Below are 18648 nucleotides of genomic sequence, written 5' to 3'. Positions count from 1 at the left end.
ATTTGGTCAAAAATGCAGAAAGGTGAAGGCAAAGCAAGAGACTGAAGCTAGGCAAAAGACAGTTTGACACTTTACATTAATAGGTTTCAAGTATTGAGCAGTACCCGAGCTGCACATTCATCCTCAACAACAACATCCACTGAAGGTTTTGGTGACTTGTCTGATATTTCGACGTGCCAATTTTCAGAGGCAATACATTGCGTGAAAATCCTGAAGAAGATGTGGACTTGAAATGAGAATTGAACGACAAGATGCTGCTCAAACACATTGTTCTGCAGCAGAAGTGAGGGAAGAAACCTATCCGAAAGACATCGCCTTACGGCCAAAATCTGTCCCACTGGGTATGATTGGATATTTTGCAATAAATAAACCAGACAACTTGGGTTACATGGACAATTTGAGAAAAGAGTTTGAGGTTCGAAGCCGAAAGCAGTTTAGAAGTCTTCATGAGTCCCATTTTTCGAGGGTGAAGTGAAATGGCATGACCGAAAACAGAAATCTTTCAGATACCTCTGAGGCAGTCTACTGTTAAGTTTCCAATTATTCCCTGACCCTAGTAAGGAGAAATAATCATTTGTCAATGGGTACTCTAACTGGAAAAATGTTGGAAGAGATACTGCTGATCATGAAACTTGCAAAAGTTATATTAAGGCAGTGTGCGTCCAAAGATGTAAATTATCTGGAAGAATTGATTGTGCATTATCAGCTCAGTTTCAGAAGAAGTACACTTACTGGAGGAAAGTGCTGAGATGTGATGTTGTCACAGTCAAACTGCTATCTTCCTTGGGACTTTCTTTAAGAGAACATGATGAGCCATCATTGTCAAGTCGAAGAAGTAGTTTTTTAGCTGCCTTGAATCTCTCAGTGATTTGGCAAGCTTTTCAAAAAGCAAAGTTATGATGTGGCTCAGGGAAGACCAACGTTTTAAACGCATGAGCTCATCACTACAATGGCAGAGTGGCTCAGAAATCAATTCACTAATGAAGTAAAAGATGCCAAATACTATTCCAGAATAGTTGATTCAACATCAGTTGTGAGTCATGTAGACCAATGAATATTAATCTTGAATGAAAATGAAATGAAAATCGCTTATTGTCACAAGTAGGCTTCAAATGAAGTTACTGTGAAAAGCCCCTAGTCGCCACATTCCGGCGCCTGTTCGGGGAGGCTGGTACGGGAATTGAACCGTGCTGCTGGTCTGCCTTGGTCTGCTTTAAAATCCAGCTATTTAGCCCAGTGTGCTAAACCAGCCCCTGTAAGACATGTAACCAATGATGGTGATGTTCCAGAATGATTTCTTGGTTTTGTCCAGCTACAGTCTTGGCAAATTTTGGTTGGGTCATCAAAAATTGTTGTGGACACAGCTTCGATAATGCTGCAAATATGGTAGGAAACTATTCAGGTCCACTGGTAAGACTAAACAATTCAAACCTCTGTGCGTTATTTCATCCCATGTTTCAGTCACCCCTTGAATTTAATCTGCAATGCAGTAGCTGAATTGTGTGAGGCAGCTGCATATTTTTGGGATTTTGTTCAAAAGTGGCCTTCACTTTTGTTTCCACACATTGGTGAAATGTGCTGCAATCACGCTTGGAGCAGGCACATGGAAAATATTTTACAGTCAAAAGAAATTTTGACACCAGGTAGTCCACTTGTTCAGAAGCTGTTTTGTCTTTGGGAAAAACTTTTTCAATATAAAAGAATGGTCATCAGACATCACCACATCAAAATCAGAGAAATCACTTGTGAAAGCCGAAGCAAAATCCTTAGCAGAGACGTATAAAAATTACAATATTGCAGTTTCTACTGTTTTCTGGAACTGCACACTTCAAAGAATCAATGCTGCCAGCAAATTGCTGCAAAATAAACAATTTTATTGAACATTTGACAATTGTTAGCCTCAGTTAGAGGTTTTGTTGTGGAAGTTTGAAATGACTATACATCAGTTGAAGCAGAGGCACTAATGTTAACAAATTATCATCTCTCTGATGATGTGAAGCATACAAGACATCGGGTGTTTTGTTTTGATGAAACTTGAGATAATTAAATCACTTTAAAAGGAAAAGAGAAGATCATTGTTAAGACTGTCAGTGATCTTTGTGGCATAGTAATGGTGCAATTGCAGAGTAGCAATAAATCTCTGAAGAAAACTGTTAAATTTCTTTCCATAATCTTGGTGCCTTTTCAATAAAAGTTGGGATGAGAATTCTAAGAGCCACTGCAGTCAGAGATTAATTGAATTCCACCAGGAGAAAATAGACAAATCTTTTTGAAGGTGAAGTCAAATAATTCATTAATTTCATCAATAATGATGAGCTCTGTGCTTCGAGATTATCATGATTTGTACAGACTTGTACGTGATGGTTTGCAGGCAACCTTTCCAAATGTGGAAATAATTCTGAAAATATTTTTAACACTACCTGTCACAACTTCTTCCGGTGAACTTTCTTTCTTGTGTGAAAAATCTGAGAAGTATAATGACTCTGGAACATTTTATAATGCTGACTATTGAAAATGCATCCGAACAAGATTTTACCTACAATGATATTATTGATGATATTGTGAAGAAAAAGTGAAGGAAAGTTATCTAAATTCCCATGGATTTCGAACAACTGATGAAGCAAGAAAATCTGAAAAAAGCTGTCCCCTCTCCCATGTTCTCCAGTCTAAAGTCTGTTCTTCAAAAGAGAATACGTGCTGGTCTGATAAAATGGCTGGTGGTCACATACATAGACATAAAACACACTGTGTAGGAGGACATTCGGCCCATCAAGTCTGCACCGACCCACTTAAGCCCTCACTTCCACTCTATCCACATAACCCAATAATCCCTCCTAACCTTTTTGGACACCAAGGACAATTTAGCATGACCAATCCACCTAACCTGCACGTCTTTGGACTGTGACAGAAAACTGGAGCACCCAGAGGATGTGCAGACTCTGCACAGACAGTGACCCAGCAGAGAATCGAACCTGGGATCCTGGCGCTGTGAAGCCACTGTGTCACCGTGCTGTAACAGACAGTTACGGCCAGTGAGTAACCCCCATTCCCCATCGTTCTCAATACTGGACTTCAGAAAATCTCTTCTCTTCTAGACAAATAATGGAATCCTGCCAAACAGTTGTCAGCAATCTCAAACTTGGACTGGACACAACACTTCGTTGGAGTATTTGTTCCTGCACTGGACTTTTTCCGGCTCATTCTGTCCTGCACTGGCCTGTGATGTAGTCATATCATTAACTGATTTTTCTGTTCTGTTGCTCTTCAGCCAGTCCATGTTTGCTAGCTTCAAGACACACAGAATACAATATTGACTATCTCTACTGGCATAATCTTATAATAACCTTTATTGTCACAAGTAGTCCTACATTAATACTGCAATTTGGTTACTGTGAAAAGCCCCTTGTCGCCACATTCCAGCACCTGTCCGGGTACATAGAGGGAGAATTCAGAATGTCCAATTAACTAACAGCACGTCATTTGGGACTTGTAGGAAGAAACCGGAGCACCCGGAGGAAACCCATGTAGACACGGGGAGAACGTGCAGACTCCACACAGACAGTGACCCAAGCCGGGAATTGAATCTGGGACCCGAAAGATGTGAAGCAACAGTGCTAACCATGTGCTAACCATGTGCTAACATGCTGCCCACACCCACTTCTGACAACAGGTAGGCTTGGATTTAAATAAATGAATTACAGGCTTCTTCTCATAGGTTAAAGAGCACTAAAGCAGTCGAGCAGTAATTTGGGGATTTTGTGGCTTGCATTGTGGATTTCAATTAATCAATTACAGGCTTGTTATTACATATCTTTTTATTAAAACAGCAAAAAATATATACAAGGCCAAACGGTACAAACACTCATTTTGTGTTGGAGAAACAGGATATCTGCCCCTCAGTACCAATGTACGGGGAGAGGGGAGGGGGGGATACTCTGATTATTAAAACAGTTCACAACACGTTTCTACAAAAACAAATGGTACAAGCAGCAAAACTTGCGCTGGAGAGACCAGATACCCTCGCCTCTGTACCAACAGAAGGGAAAGGAAGGGGGGTGGTGGGGAGAAAGGGGAAAGGAGGATGGTGGGGAGAGAGGGAGTCGGGGTGTTGGTGAAGGGGAGGCCCAATAGGGCACTGCCTGAACTATCTACAGAGGCAGAAAAACACAGAACCTTCAATTATGATGTGCCAGATTCTGGGAGTTCCCCAGAGGGGTTGAGGTGTGACATAGTGTCAGGCACGAGTGAGACCCGCACCCCACTACGGACAGTCTCGTGCACCCTGCGCTCCCCACTACGGACAGTCTCGTGCACCCTGCGCTCCCCACTACGGACAGTCTCGTGCACCCTGCGCTCCCGACACTGGGCGGTTGACAGCCTTCAGAGTGCGGCGGGCGACAGGGGCCCACCAACCAACTCAGGGGCTGCCTTTATCCCGCCACCAGGATCATCGACAGATGGGATCTCCTCAGGCTCCTCCCGGGGTCCCGGGCCAACTGGAGGCGGTTGTGCAGATGCCTGCTCCGCCCCGCCGTCTGGTCACTGGAAGGTCCCGAAAATAACTCCGGAAACAGGTCTGGGAGGGTGGCAGAGGTGCCCAATGGCACCGGCTGGGACAGAGAGTCTTCCAAACCATAACCTGCTAAGAACCTAACAAGCAGAGGGTTATCGCTGACCCCCTCCCATGAGAAATTGAATAATGCCGGGGTGCTAAATTGTACTGGGTGGAACGGGCCCTCTAGGGTCCCGTCCGACCCTGAAGCACCCTGCTCGGGGGACAGCGGCAGCTTCCTCACTATCCTCCCGCCTCTTTTCTTTCAGGGACTGGGCGTGACATCGATGGTAAAGAACCTGGATTGATGCCATTTGCGGCGGGGGAGGGGGGGGGGCACACGCCAGGGAAACCTCTATCTCTGGAGGCCCCTCCAGGCTGACTCCTTGTCCCTCAATGCTTCTCTCCAGAATTTGTGGCTGGGACAGAGCACCCTCTGGTTCGAGGTTGCGCACCTCATTACCACCACCCAGAGGGGCCCGCGCAGAAGTGTCGCTGGGCCCGAAGTTAAAAAGCACTGATGCAGTGATTTGTGTTTTATGTGGCTTGCATTGTGTGAGCTGAGAGTGGGTGGGGTCAGTAGGGCATTGACGTTATTGGGGACAGGGCTTAGCATAATTTGAGCGGGGCTTGACGTCACTTGGGGCAGGCTTTCGCATCACCAGAGGGAGGTGACATGGGTGCCTCACAAAGAGGGAGAGCATGGCCCTCCTAAAAGTGTAAGTCAGCATCTGCTGGCTCCACCTGGCATGGCAAAACACGAGATCGTCACCCACACCAACTACAAAGAGCATTTGTTTCCAAGGCAGCAGGCTGACAATCTTTCTTCCCAAGGATAATCCCACAATTGAACAAGCTGACAAAGGAAATAGTCACATTTCCCATCACTTGGAACCTTCAAGACCCATCTTCAGATTACTTCCATTTAAAAGTTTTCATTATCAGGACCACCGTCTCAGCAGGACATGCCTGGTTTTTTTTTTCTAAAAATTTAGAGTACCCAATTATTTTTACCAATTAAGGGGCAATTTAGCGTGGCCAATCCACCTAACCTGCACATCTTTCGGTTGTGGGGGCGAAACCCACGCAGACACAGGGAGAACGTGCAAACTCCACACACAGACAGTGACCCAGTGCCGGGATTCGAACCCGGGTGCTCAGCGCCGTAGGCAACAATGCTAACCACTGTGCCACCGTGCTGCCCCGGACATGCCTGGTTTAGCGAATGTTATCCATGTAAACGTTGATGAGATACAGAAATTAGTCCGTAATTGCAACACAACTAAAGCAGAGGCAGAAACCTGACTCCAAACTCCAAGCTGCCTATCATTTTAATTCTCCACCTTTCACTCAAACTGACGCTCTGTTCTCGGCCTGCTGCACTGTCCCAGTGAAGTTTAACGTAAGCTTGAGGAATGGTATCTCATCTTTTAACAAGACACTTTACAGCCTTTCGCATTCAACATGGAGTTCAACAATTTCAGACCGTAATCATGGTGCCTATATTGTTTCCTTGGGCAAGATTTTCCAGCCTTCTCGGGTGGAATCCTCTGGTGGATTCCCCGGCGACAGGGCAGGTGTGCCATTGCCTTTGGTAAGACTGAAAAATGCATACTCTTTACATTGAAATGTTATTTTACAATTGGACCTATAATGCATAAACACTAAATAGATGCCTGAATTTATCAAATTTGTATCAATACTTATCAGCAACAGTTATGTATTAAAATAAGAATGTAGCAACATGAATCGTAAAACATCAAAAGCAGTCGCTTAAAATAAATCCAATCTTGGGATTTCTGCAGCTCCCAACAAGAAAGGCATGTAATGCAAACTGAATACTTACAGGTGTGTCTAGCTAGGGAATAATTGGACCCTCCACTGGTCAGTCCAAAGCCCTCTGGGACCTGATTGGTGTTCCGAGTTCGCGTTGGCAGCTTCGGAGGTTCAATCTCAGCACCAAATTCTGCTCCAATGACACCAAGAAGGACAATGGCTGTAGCCTGTTTACGGCGCTCCTCATAAGACGACGATAATTTCTTTGTTTGTAGCAGGAAACCTGGCAAACAGCCTAAAAGACAAACCAAAGAAAATGCTATGTGATAAAGATATGTATGGCACATACTGACACTGTAAAATGCACAGGAATTGTCGTAAAGACAAAGTTCCACTCTCAGCTGTCCTTCCTTCTGAGGCACTACATCTTCTCTGATTTAGATTTAAAAATTCTCCATTGGCACATTTTTCAGACTTACAAACATTTCCAGAGTGAGAAAATCATCAACAGGATTCATGCAAACCTTCACGAAAAAATGTCATTGACCATTTAAAAAAAAATTTAAAATTTTAGAGTGCCCAATTCAGTTTTTCCAATTAAGGGGCAATTTAGCATGGCCAATCGAGTCCGAACCCTAACCCTAACCTTGCATATCTTTGGGTTGTGGGAACGAAACCCATGCAAGCATGGGGAGAATGTACAAACTCCACATGAACAGTAACCCAGAGCTGGGATCGAAACTGGGACCTCTGCGTTGTGAGGCAGCAGTGCTATCCACTGCGCCACCATGCTGCCCTGACAATGTTTTAAAAATGTTATTTTTAAACAGTGATTCCTGATGACAGTAACAGACCCATTTATCTCCAAGAGCGCAAATACCAAGCAGACGAGGTTCAGCGTTATGTCCATCAATTCCATTTGAGTTCCAACATAGTACTGAGCTGTCACTTGCATTCCCTATTTAGGCAACACTGCTATAAAAGGAAGGAAAAAAGATAGAATACAATTCTTTCTTCCCGATTTGTAAATGGATTCTGCTCTACCCAGGTTGGATCAAGTATCTCAACATAAAACAGAGAAGTCTCCTTTCTTAGTCGAGAATCTTCAGCCCACATCCTTGTAATATATAGCCTATTTCATTTCTTCCCAAGGAGTGGGAGATGGTGGTGTAGTGGTAATGTCACTGGACTGTGTTCTGGAGAGCATGCTCTGCGTTCGATTCCACCACAGCTGGTAGAATTTAAATTCAATTAATTCAGTAATGGTCACCATTACAGTGATCAATGATTGTTGTGAAAATCCATTTTGTTCACTACTGTCCTTTAAGGGAGGAAGTCTGGATAGATGTGATTCCAGACCATTAACAATGTGGTTGGTTGACTCTTGACTGCCCCTTGTAATGGCCTACAAAGTCACTCAGTTCAATGGCAATTTACGATGAGCAAAAATGCTGGCAACAGCCACATCCCATGAAAAAAAAATGCAAAAGCAGGGCAGAGGCTCGGAATTCTGTGGTGACCAATTCATCTCCTGACTCCCCAAAGCCCATCCACCATCTAAAAGGCACAAGTCAGGTCTGTGATGGAATATTCTCCAACACACACTTGACACCATCCAGGTCAAAGTAGCCCACTTGATTGGCACTGCACCCACTGCCTGAAACATTCATTCCATCCACCATTGATGCAGAGAAGCGGCAGTGTGCATCATCTACAAAATGCACCAAAAAGTGACTCACCAAAGCTCCTTTGTCAGCACCTTTCATACCCATGATCTCTATCACCTTGGAGGGAAGGATCAACAGGTGCATTTGAACACCACCGCCTGCAAGTTTCCCTCCAAGCCACTCACCATCCTGACTTGGAAATATATCACCATTCCTTCACGTTGCTGGTTCAAAATCCTGAACGCCCTCCCTAACAGCGCTATGAGTGTACCTACATGCCCTTCAGTAGTTCAACAAGACAGCTCACCACCACCTTCTGAAGGGCAAGTAGAAATGAGAAATAAATGTTGGCTGTCCAATCACATAAATTTAAAGTATTAAAAAAATGTAATGGCAGAGCCTCACCTTTCTTACATAGGATGTGCAGCACAAAGATAGACCAAAAATGCCAGTATCTGCACATTTAGATTCTTAAGTCGTACTATGCAGGTGGCTCCCCAGTTAATATTGTAATTTTGCAAATAATTTTAAAAATTGACGATGCAATTATTTTTGACAATATGTTGGGTAGCACAAAACCTACCTCAGCAAGGCTGCACTTGTGGAATAGACAAATTGCATTTACATAGCATATCTAACATAGAAAACCATCCCAAGGTACAAACAGAATACAGGTGCAGTTCCAACCATCTACATCTTAGTTCTAATTCATGCATAGTAACAAATGCAACACCACTGTAATTTTTGAGTGCCCAAAGAATGAGGATAAATTGAACATATGTTTCAAGAAATAAGTTTCTTTGGTGCATTTCCTGAACCATTAGGCCCCTAATGCAAACCTTTTTAAAGCTAATAGTTTTGAAGTTGCTGCAATGAAATTACTAGGTGAATACTCAACACTTTCATGTGACACTCTGGTAGTTTAGCAAAAGCATTAAGCTTGCATTAAAATAATGGGAAAATGCATGCAATATGAATGTGTTAAGTGCTCTCGGCTAAGTGTGCTAATAACTATTTTCAGGCTTATATCATAGCATGGGGCCCATAACTCACTCTCAATGCTTTGACTAAGTATTTTGACAAATTATAAGCATGAAAATTACTGAATAGACAGGCGAATGCCATGTAAGGTTGACAATCCCTTTCTAATACTTGTCGAAACCTTCCATTTTTGGGGAAGTCTTGCGAAGATTTGCGTGACATTACAGATATATATTAGTATATCTTGTACATTAACACTTCGCTCCTCTAAAAATACTACAGCCTTTCTGATATTTGTACAAGGCAGGGAAAGAATTAAATACATGTTATCTTCATATAGATGAATAGTCCTTTTCATCAGAGTATGACCCTGGGGCATCGGTTGTTTTTTATTTCTTCATGGGATGTGGACAGCACTGGCCGCCAGCATCTAATTGCCCTTGGAGTAGTGGTAGTGAACCTCCACTTTTAACTGCTGTAGCCCATGAGCTCGAGGTACAGCCAACTACTCTGAGGGAGGGAGTCCCAGGATTTTGACCCAGTGACACTGAAGGAATGATGTTATAGTGCCAAGTCAGGTTGGAGTCTGGAGGATGTGGTGTTCCTATGCATTCGTTCATGAGAAATCAAGATCTATCCTAGACTGTCCTACATGACTAAAAGTCACAAACATCTCAATGGTGTTTCACTTCCAAAGGATGCAATTGATATCGACCATGCAAATATTTTCTATTTTCTTTCTGACCTATTTACTTCCTCCCCTCTTTTGCACTTCTCTTTACTCTGGAAACAGCAATGATGAGGTGTTAAATCAGAACTTTCCTGGTGAACACAGCTCATTTTCCATGATTCAAAGGTTTTCATTGGTTTATGGGCAAAGCCCAGCAGGGTAGCACATTTGGGCTTTGGGTGGGAAAATCCAATGTCTCCACTGGATGTCACCTCCCTCCAGGTCTTTGCTATCCAGCTCACCTTGGGTGCCTTCTCTCTCTTCCAACCTTTGCAACCCAGTCCCCACTGCCCTCCCGAGGCCGCTTCCCCTTGCTGCACCAAGAGACCCCCAGATTCACCTGCATCCTGAGTTACCAACGCTTTGTTTTGTGAGAGTCTGTGTCTAAGTCTGCGGCCACTCATTCCGGTAAAGCTGCTGGGACAGGAGAACTGCCAGCCAATCAGATGGCCAGCAACTCTCCAAGATGCGTGTTCGTCCCCAGGTAGAGACAGAAGGCCCATCTCCAGCCACTGAATGCGCCACAGAGAGCTAACAGGTCGCAGGGCAACCATCAGAGTGGGGATGAATTTGCTGTCCACCGATCCAAAAAACTGCCCATGAAGAATTATCACTTGGGTGGGCACAGTCAGACGTCTTATAACACCAGGTTAAAGTCCAACGGGTTTGTTTCAAATGACGAGCTTTCGGGGTGCAGCTCCTTCATCAGGTGAGGTACAAGAACAACAACATTGATGGTTCATTGAAATATACTCCAGTCAATACTTTCAGGAAAGGGAGAAAGTAACTTTGAGGGGATTCCGGAGGGGGTACAACAAAATAAGATTTCAAATATTGTTGCAGCCAAACACAAGATATTTTTCTATCACAAGATAGAACATAAAATAATTTTAACGAGACAACCAATCGATTCCATAAACTTGCGCACAAATAGACTGTCGGACCATGATTGTTGGTATTTACAATGTGAGCTCTGAAACTTTGCAACAACAGCTTGCATACATCCCGTCATTAATATTTAAACATTCCAAAGCATATCACAGGAGCGTAATCAGATAGAACTGCCACTGAGTCAAAGAGATATCAGTAAAGGTGTCAAAAGGTATGGTAAAAGTTTAAAGGATTGCATAAAAAGAGGAGAGGTTGAATGATGTGTGAGGGAATTCCAGAGCTGGCGGCCTACACAGCTGTAGGCTCAACCAACAATGGTGGACGAGAGGACGTAATGGGTACATAAGAAGTGAACTTGAAGGAATGTAGAGTTCTCAAGAGCTGCAGGACTGAAGGAGGTTACAGAAATAGGGAAGGGTGAGGCTTTCGAGGGGCTGAAACACAAAGATGACAATCTTAAAGTTGTGCTGTTGGTGGACCGGAGGAAATCAATGTCAGTCAGCAAGCACAGGATTGATGGATTGTTGGGATTTGGTGCAAGTTAGCATTCTGACAGCAGATTTCTTGTCAAGTTTATGAAAGTTGCTAGATGGGAGGCTGACCAGGAAAATATTGGAATAGCTTGGGAGGTAACAAAAGCCCAGATGAGGGTTCTAGGGACTAAGACAGGGGTAGACGTGAGCAATAGTAGAGGTGGAAGTAGGCAGTCTCGGTGATGTCAGGTTGGAGGCCTGCTCTCAGTATCCCCACACTTTTAATGGGTTGGGAGAAGAGAAACGGAAAAGGAGAAGGAAGGGATAGTTAATCAAAGGGCTCTCATTCCCGAGGAGTGTCCAACTATTCTCTTGGAAATACAAGTTTGGAAATGTTGGATGATGGCATTCTTCATCTTATTGAGACCATACACCCAAAGTTGAATAGCTTGAATACTCACCCTTGAAGAATGTTAAGTTAGAAGGAAGGGAGTGGAGCATTGCTATATTCCATACTAGGGATACTGCAGCCACCGATATGTCCCTCACAGATGCCCACCACATATTGACTCTAGGCTACGTGCACTTCGCAGTTCTCCTTAACTACCAGTTCGAACTTGCACAAGACACTTTTCAAGCCTTCCCAACTGTGTTCTACAATACTTGCTGCAAGTATAACAATAGAACACGAGTCAGAATATTAAGAGCACAGTGGTAACTATCAGTTTGTTGTTCACTAGAAATTGAAATAAAGTAAGACATGAGAACATTAAAACTCCTTCCTAACGCTCACTTGTATTCTTATGGATTCCCTTGAGAAACCTTCCAACCATACTGAGACAAAGAACCTTGAATGGTTTTGAGGAGTGTCAGGTACAGACTATATTAGAAATGTATGCCTTTGGTTAAAATTTAGTTTCTGTTGTGGTAGCTGATATAAATTGTAAATATTGGCAATGAAAATGCACATGTTAGGTAATTTGGACATTCTGAATTCAATGCCCTGTTTCCTCAACTATCTAACCAGGATCCCATTATGTTTGCCTGGTAACATGCAAATGGGATGAGTTATGTAGGTTAAACAGATATTAGTTTCTGTAAGATACTGTGTTTAATTGAATGTTGAAGGAAGCCATTTGTATTTTGAAGTGTAATATTACTGAGCATAGTCCATTAACTCAGGAGCACAAATCCCAGCACCCAAAAGCAATTTCAGATGCTAATCAGATACTAAAAGTCATTATTTGCTCTTACTGGAATATTAATTTTCAGATTTCATAAAACAAATAGCTGTAATCCCCCAATGTGTTTAAAACTGCAAGGTTCTTCAATGTATCTTGAATTTAAGATTCAATCAGTTGGAAGAGATTCTAAACCAAGATTTGCGCCATGTACATCTTTAATTGAAATTGACACCAAAGGACAAAAGATATTGAAAGGTCAAATATAAGTAGGATTTCCCAATCCAGAAACTATTATCCAAAGATATTTCTTGCAAAATGTAATAAACACACTGGGGACATTTAATATTTTCAGTTATTTATAGTGAAACATTTAACTGCTTCCAGTCTGTAAATCTATAGCAGATGATTATATTCTATTTCTACAAACAGCTCATTTGGTGTATAACAAAGATATTTTATTCCAGTAACTATTTTTATTCCGGTCAGTTCAAGTGTAGTAATTAATTTTCAAAACCCTATATCCTTGCGATGCCACGGGCAAGGCCTGCTTAAGGAAGTGATGCGAAAAGGTTGAAAGGGAAATACTTTATAAAATACGTCAAATTGTAACAATTCTTATGAACCAAGCATAAGATAGAGGGAACCTATGCAGAGCAGAAAACACGTAAATTACAAAAACACAAGGAACGGAATTTTACAAAAAAATGACAGAGTAGATTTTCAATGAGAAAATCGGTGTGATTCTCGTCGGCCCTGGCGGCACAAACTGGACCGCAATTTTCAAGCATGTACTCTGAAGACTTTGTTTCTCCTCACATGAAAATCGGCACCCCCTTCACCTGCCCTGGGGGTCATCTGAGCACTTCAATGAAGGGGGCGCTGCATTTAAACAGCTCCACAGAACTTGCTCCCTCAAGCCAGGAGGAAACCAGCTCCTAGATTTAAGAAGGAGGCCCTCAGCTATTTGTGGATGCTGTGGAGGGCTACAATGTACCCAGGCTGGCTCTCCATCAAGGTGATGAATCCTGCCTGGGTGATGGTGGTAGCACTGTGTGGTGATATGATCTGCATACCTGTCTGCCATTGGGCCAGAACGTCGGCTTACCATTGGCCCTGGTCGGTCATGTGCCTCTCGACCTATTGGCCGAGAGGCTGAGTTAACCACGCCTCTATTAACGAGGTATAAATGGTCAGACGCCTGACGATCGTCCTTTCCATTGTAGACGATCGTAGAGCTGTGTTCTAGGTAATTAAAGCCAGACTTTGGTAAATCACTCGCCTCGCGTACAATTGATGGTACATCAATTTAATTGACTACGGCTTTGAAGATGGAGTTCCGCATCAAGCCCGAATGCCTCCGCATCAGCCCGCAAACTCCGAACTCTGCAGAACTTTTCCAACTCTGGCTGACTTGCCTCGAAGGGTTCCTATTATCTACAACCACCCCCCCCCCCCCCCCCCCCCCACCGGGGCACAGAAGCTGCACGTCATCCACTCCAGCGTGGGTATCGACGCTTACGCAATAATCAAAGAGGAAACGGATTATGATGACGCTATACAAAAGCTAAAAGGACAATTCATCAAACCGGTCAACAGGATATTCGCTCGACATCTGCTGGCCACCAGAAAGCAGGTGCCCGGTGAGTCTCTAAGCCAATACGCCCGGGCCCTCTATGCCCTGGGGAGAAGTTGCTCCTGTGTAGCGGTCTCGGCTACAGAGCACATGGAGCTACTGATCAGAGACGCTTACGTGGCTGGGATGCTGTCTCCCGTGATCCGCCAGCGGATGCTGGAAAGAGACGAACTCAGTTTAACTGAGACGCTGACTCTCTCCGTCTCTCTGGAGGTCGCAGATCAAAGCGCTCGCACCTATGACCCTGGCCAAGCCTCCCGGCACGCTTCCCACCCGCCACCTGCCGCTCCCGACCTCCCTCAGGCTTGTGCCGCGGGACGCCCCGATAAATCCGTGGGGCCCCGCTGCTACTTTTGCGGGTACGGAAAATACCCTCGCTCGGGCTGCCCAGCCCGCTCCGCTCCGCCCTCTGTAAGAGCTGCGGGAAGAAGGGCCACTACTCCACGGTCTGCCAGGCCAAAACGCTCTCTGCAGCGCTTCTGGAAGCTGCACAGCTCTCTCTTCCCCCCCCCCCCCCCCCCCCCCCCGCCGCCCCCAGGCCTCTGCGAACGGCCTGTGTGTCTCTCTCTCTCTCTCTCCCCCCGCCGCTCCCAACTCGCGCCTCGCCGGCCGACAAGCGCACCTCCCCGGCCCCTCCAGGTCTCTGCCGGCCCGCCACGCACATTTCTCCCCCGGGCCCCGACGCCCGACCGGCTCGCCCTCCGGCCCTCCCGGTCCCTACCTGCCCGCCGCGCGTACCTCGCCCCCCCACCCCCGGGCCCCGGTGCCTGACCGGCTCGCCTCTCCGGGCCCTCCCGGTCCCTGCCTGCCCGCCACGCAAATCTGCTCCTCCCGCCCCCGGGCCCTGGCGCCCGACCGGCTCGCCTCTCCAGGCCCTCCCGGTCCCTACCTGCCCGCCGCGGGAATCTGCTCCCGCCGCTCCCGGCCTCCTGCCCCCGGCCTGCGCGCCTCACCTCCTCCCACAGCTGCTCCACCCGGCTCGCCGGCAACGCTAGCTCCGCCCCCAGCGGCCACGAGGACTTCCTGGGCGCCGCCATCTTGGGGCGCCGACCCCACGTGTGGGTTCTGGGCGCCGCCATCTTGGGAAGCCGACCCCACGTGCGGGTCCTGGGCGCCGCCATCGTGGGGCGCAGACTTCACATATGGATCCTGGCCACCGACTTCCGGGACTGCCACGCAAGGTCCCTCCAGCATCGACTCGGACGGCGACGACGGATTTTCTCCACGGCTCGCGACCGTTCAACTCGACCAGTCACGTCCACGCACGCTCGCCAAAACGACAACGCTGATCCACCTCAACGGCCACGAGACGGACTGCCTGCTGGACTCCGGGAGCACGGAAAGCTTCGTTCACCGACACGGTAAGACGCTGCGCGCTCCCTGTCCATCCCGTAACACAGAAAATCGGGTTAGCCTCAGGTTCGCACTCCGTCCACATCACCGGCTGCTGCATCGCGGACCTCACGGTCCAAGGGAAGGTTTGTAAAAATTATAAATTCCTTGTCCTCCCTGACCTTTGCGCACCGGCACTCCTAGGACTGGACTTCCAGTGCAACCTGCAGAGCTTGACCTTTCAATTCAGCGGCCCTATACCCCCCCTCACTGTCTGCAGCCTCGCATCCCTCAAAGTGGACCCCCCTCCCTGTCTGCTAATGTCACCCCCGATTGCAAACCCGTCGCGACACGGAGCAGACGGTACAGCGGCCAGGACCGGACCTTCATCAGGTCCGAGGTCCAGAGGTTGCTGAAGGAAGGGGTCATCGAGGCCAGCAACAGTCCCTGGCGAGCCCAAGTGCTGGTGGTCCGGACTGGGGAGAAAAACCGGATGGTCATCGACTATAGCCAGACCATCAACCGGTTTACGCAACTGGACGCGTATCCTCTCCCCCGCATTTCCACCATGGTAAACGAGATCGCGACATACAAGGTCTTCTCCACTGTGGACCTTAAGTCCGCTTACCACCAGCTCCCCATCCGCGCGAGTGACCGCCTGTACACCGCGTTCGAGGCTGATGGGCGCCTCTACCACTTCCTTAGGGTTCCGTTTGGTGTCACAAATGGGGTCTCGGTCTTCCAACGGGAGATGGACCGAATGGTCGACAAGTGCGGATTACGGGCTACCTTCCCCTATCTTGATAATGTCACCATCCGCGGCCACGACCAGCAGGACCATGACGCCAACCTCCAGAAATTCCTCCAAACCGCAAAACTCCTTATCCTCACGTACAATAAGGATAAATGCGTGTTTAGCACCGACCGCCTAGCCATACTCGGCTACGTAGTGCGTAAGGGAGTGATAGGCCCCGACCCCGAACGCATGCGCCCCCTGATGGAACTCCCTCTCCCCAATACCCCCAAATCCCTCAAACGCTGCCTGGGGTTCTTCGCATACTACACCCAATGGGTTCCCAATTACGCTGACAGGGCCCGTCCCCTCATGCAAACCACGACCTTCCCGCCGTCGACGGAGGCCTGCCAGGCCTTTAGCCGCATCAAAGCGGACATCGCAAAGGCCACGATGCGCGCCATCGACGAGGCCCTCCCCTTCCAGGTCGAGAGCGACGCATCAGAAGTAGCTCTGGCGGCCACCCTGAACCAAGCGGGCAGACTCGTGGCCTTCTTCTCCAGAATTCTCCAGGCTTCCGAACTCCGCTACCCCTCTGTGGAAAAGGAAGCCCAGGCCATAGTCGAAGCCGTGCGACATTGGAGGCACTATTTGGCCGGCAGGAGGTTTACCCTCCTCACAGACCAACGGTCAGTAGCCTTCATGTTTGATAATGCACAAAGGGGCAAGATCAAAAATGACAAGATTTTACGGTGGCGGATCGAGTTGTCCACGTACAACTATGATATCGTGCATCGTCCTGGGAAGCTCAATGAGCCTCCTGATGCCCTGTCCCGCGGTACCTGCGCCAGCGCGCAGACAGACCGCCTCCGCTCACTCCACGTAGACCTCTGCCATCCAGGGGTGACCCGCCTACACCATTTCATTAAGGCCCGCAACCTGCCCTACTCCATCGAGGAAGTCAGGTCAGTAACCCGTGACTGCCACATCTGCGCCGAGTGCAAACCGCACTTCTACCGCCCCGAGCGCGCACACCTGATCAAAGCATCCCGCCCCTTCGAACGTCTTAGCATTGACTTCAAGGGGCCCCTTCCCTCTAACAACCGCAACATTTGCTTCCTGGCGGTTATCGACGAATACTCCCGCTTCTCCTTTGCCATTCCCTGTCCCGACATGACCACATCGACCGTCATTAAGGCCCTACTCTCCATCTTCTCACTGTTCGGCTACCCCGCGTACATACACAGCGATCAGGGGTCCTCATTTATGAGCGACGAGCTGCGTCAATTCCTGCTCGACAGGGGCATCGCCTCTAGCAGGACGACCAGCTATAACCCTCGGGGTAACGGACAGGTCGAGCGGGAGAATGGTACCATCTGGAAGACCATACTACTGGGCCTCCGGTGCAGAAATCTCCCTATTTCCCGATGGCAAGAGGTGATCCCCGATGCCCTACACTCTATCCGCTCACTCCTCTGTACCGCAACTAATCAGACACCTCATGAACGTCTTCTTGTTTTCCCCAGGAAGTCATCCTCCGGATCCCCTCTCCCGACTTGGCTGGTCACCCCCGGGCCCATCTTGCTCCGGAAGCATGTGCGGGTGCACAAGTCCGACCTGTTGGTGGAGCATGTCCAGTTACTCCACGCTAACCCGCAGTACGCGTATGTGGAGTACCCCGACGGTCGGCAGGACACGGTCTCCCTCCGGGACCTGGCACCCGCCGGCGTGCTTCCCCCCCCCACCCACCACAGACCCCCCCCTCCCCTTTTTCACCCCAGCACCCCGCTCAGCTTCCCCATCCCTCATCCATGGCGTCTCCGCGGTCAGCTCAGGTGACGGAGACATAGAACATAGAACATAGAACAGTACAGCACAGAACAGGCCCTTCGGCCCTCGATGTTGTGCCGAGCAATGATCACCCTACTTAAACCCACGTAACCCGTATACCCGTAACCCAACAATCCCCCTATTAACCTTACACTATGGGCAATTTAGCATGGCCAATCCACCTAACCCGCACATCTTTGGACTGTGGGAGGAAACCGGAGCACCCGGAGGAAACCCACGCACACACGGGGAGGACGTGCAGACTCCACACAGACAGTGACCCAGCCGGGAATCGAACTTGGGACCCTGGAGCTGTGAAGCATTGATGCTAACCACCATGCTACCGTGAGGCCCCAGTGGTCCCGTGAGACTACTCGAAGTGCATCGATCCCGGACTCCAGGACATCAGCAGGACCATCGGCCGATCCGACGTCAACTCCTCCACTGCGGCGCTCTGCCAGGACGTCAAGGACCACCAAAAGACTGATCGAATCCTTCTAGAGTTCTACAGCCCCATGGACTTTTATTTTTGTAAATATCGTTATGTCTGGGCCAGTGGGAAGCCCCCAGATTCGATAAGGGTAAGGAGAGAAAATTTATTCTCCCAACGGCTACTCATGTCACCAGTTCTCCCTCCCCCCCCCCCCCCCCCCCACCCCCCCCCACCCTGGGTCTCGTTCACCCCCCCCCCCGCATTCCTTCTCCGCAAGGGGTGAATGTGGTGATATGATCTGCATACGTGTCTGCCATTGGGCCAGAACATCGGCTTACCATTGGCCCTGGTCGGTCATGTGCCTCTCGACCGAGAGGCTGAGTTAACCACGCCTCTATTAACGAGGTATAAATGGTCAGACGCCTGACGATCG

The 18648-nt window shown here is 47.8% G+C and overlaps 1 protein-coding gene across 6 annotated transcripts in view; it reads right to left on the bottom strand.

Moving 5' to 3' along the window:
- Positions 1-18648, bottom strand: part of LOC119962662 (WD repeat-containing protein 7) — an 869538-nt gene that overhangs the window by 357841 nt on the left and 493049 nt on the right. For all 6 annotated transcript variants that reach the window (XM_038790561.1, XM_038790562.1, XM_038790559.1 and 3 more), the window contains one exon: positions 6399-6623. In XM_038790561.1, the coding sequence (XP_038646489.1) occupies positions 6399-6623 (225 nt within the window). The remainder of the gene's footprint in view (positions 1-6398; positions 6624-18648) is intronic.

The sequence above is a fragment of the Scyliorhinus canicula genome, chromosome 3, assembly GCF_902713615.1.
Source record: "Scyliorhinus canicula chromosome 3, sScyCan1.1, whole genome shotgun sequence".
In the NCBI taxonomy this organism is placed as follows: domain Eukaryota; kingdom Metazoa; phylum Chordata; class Chondrichthyes; order Carcharhiniformes; family Scyliorhinidae; genus Scyliorhinus; species Scyliorhinus canicula.
This window is presented reverse-complemented; position numbering and strand designations above follow the sequence as displayed.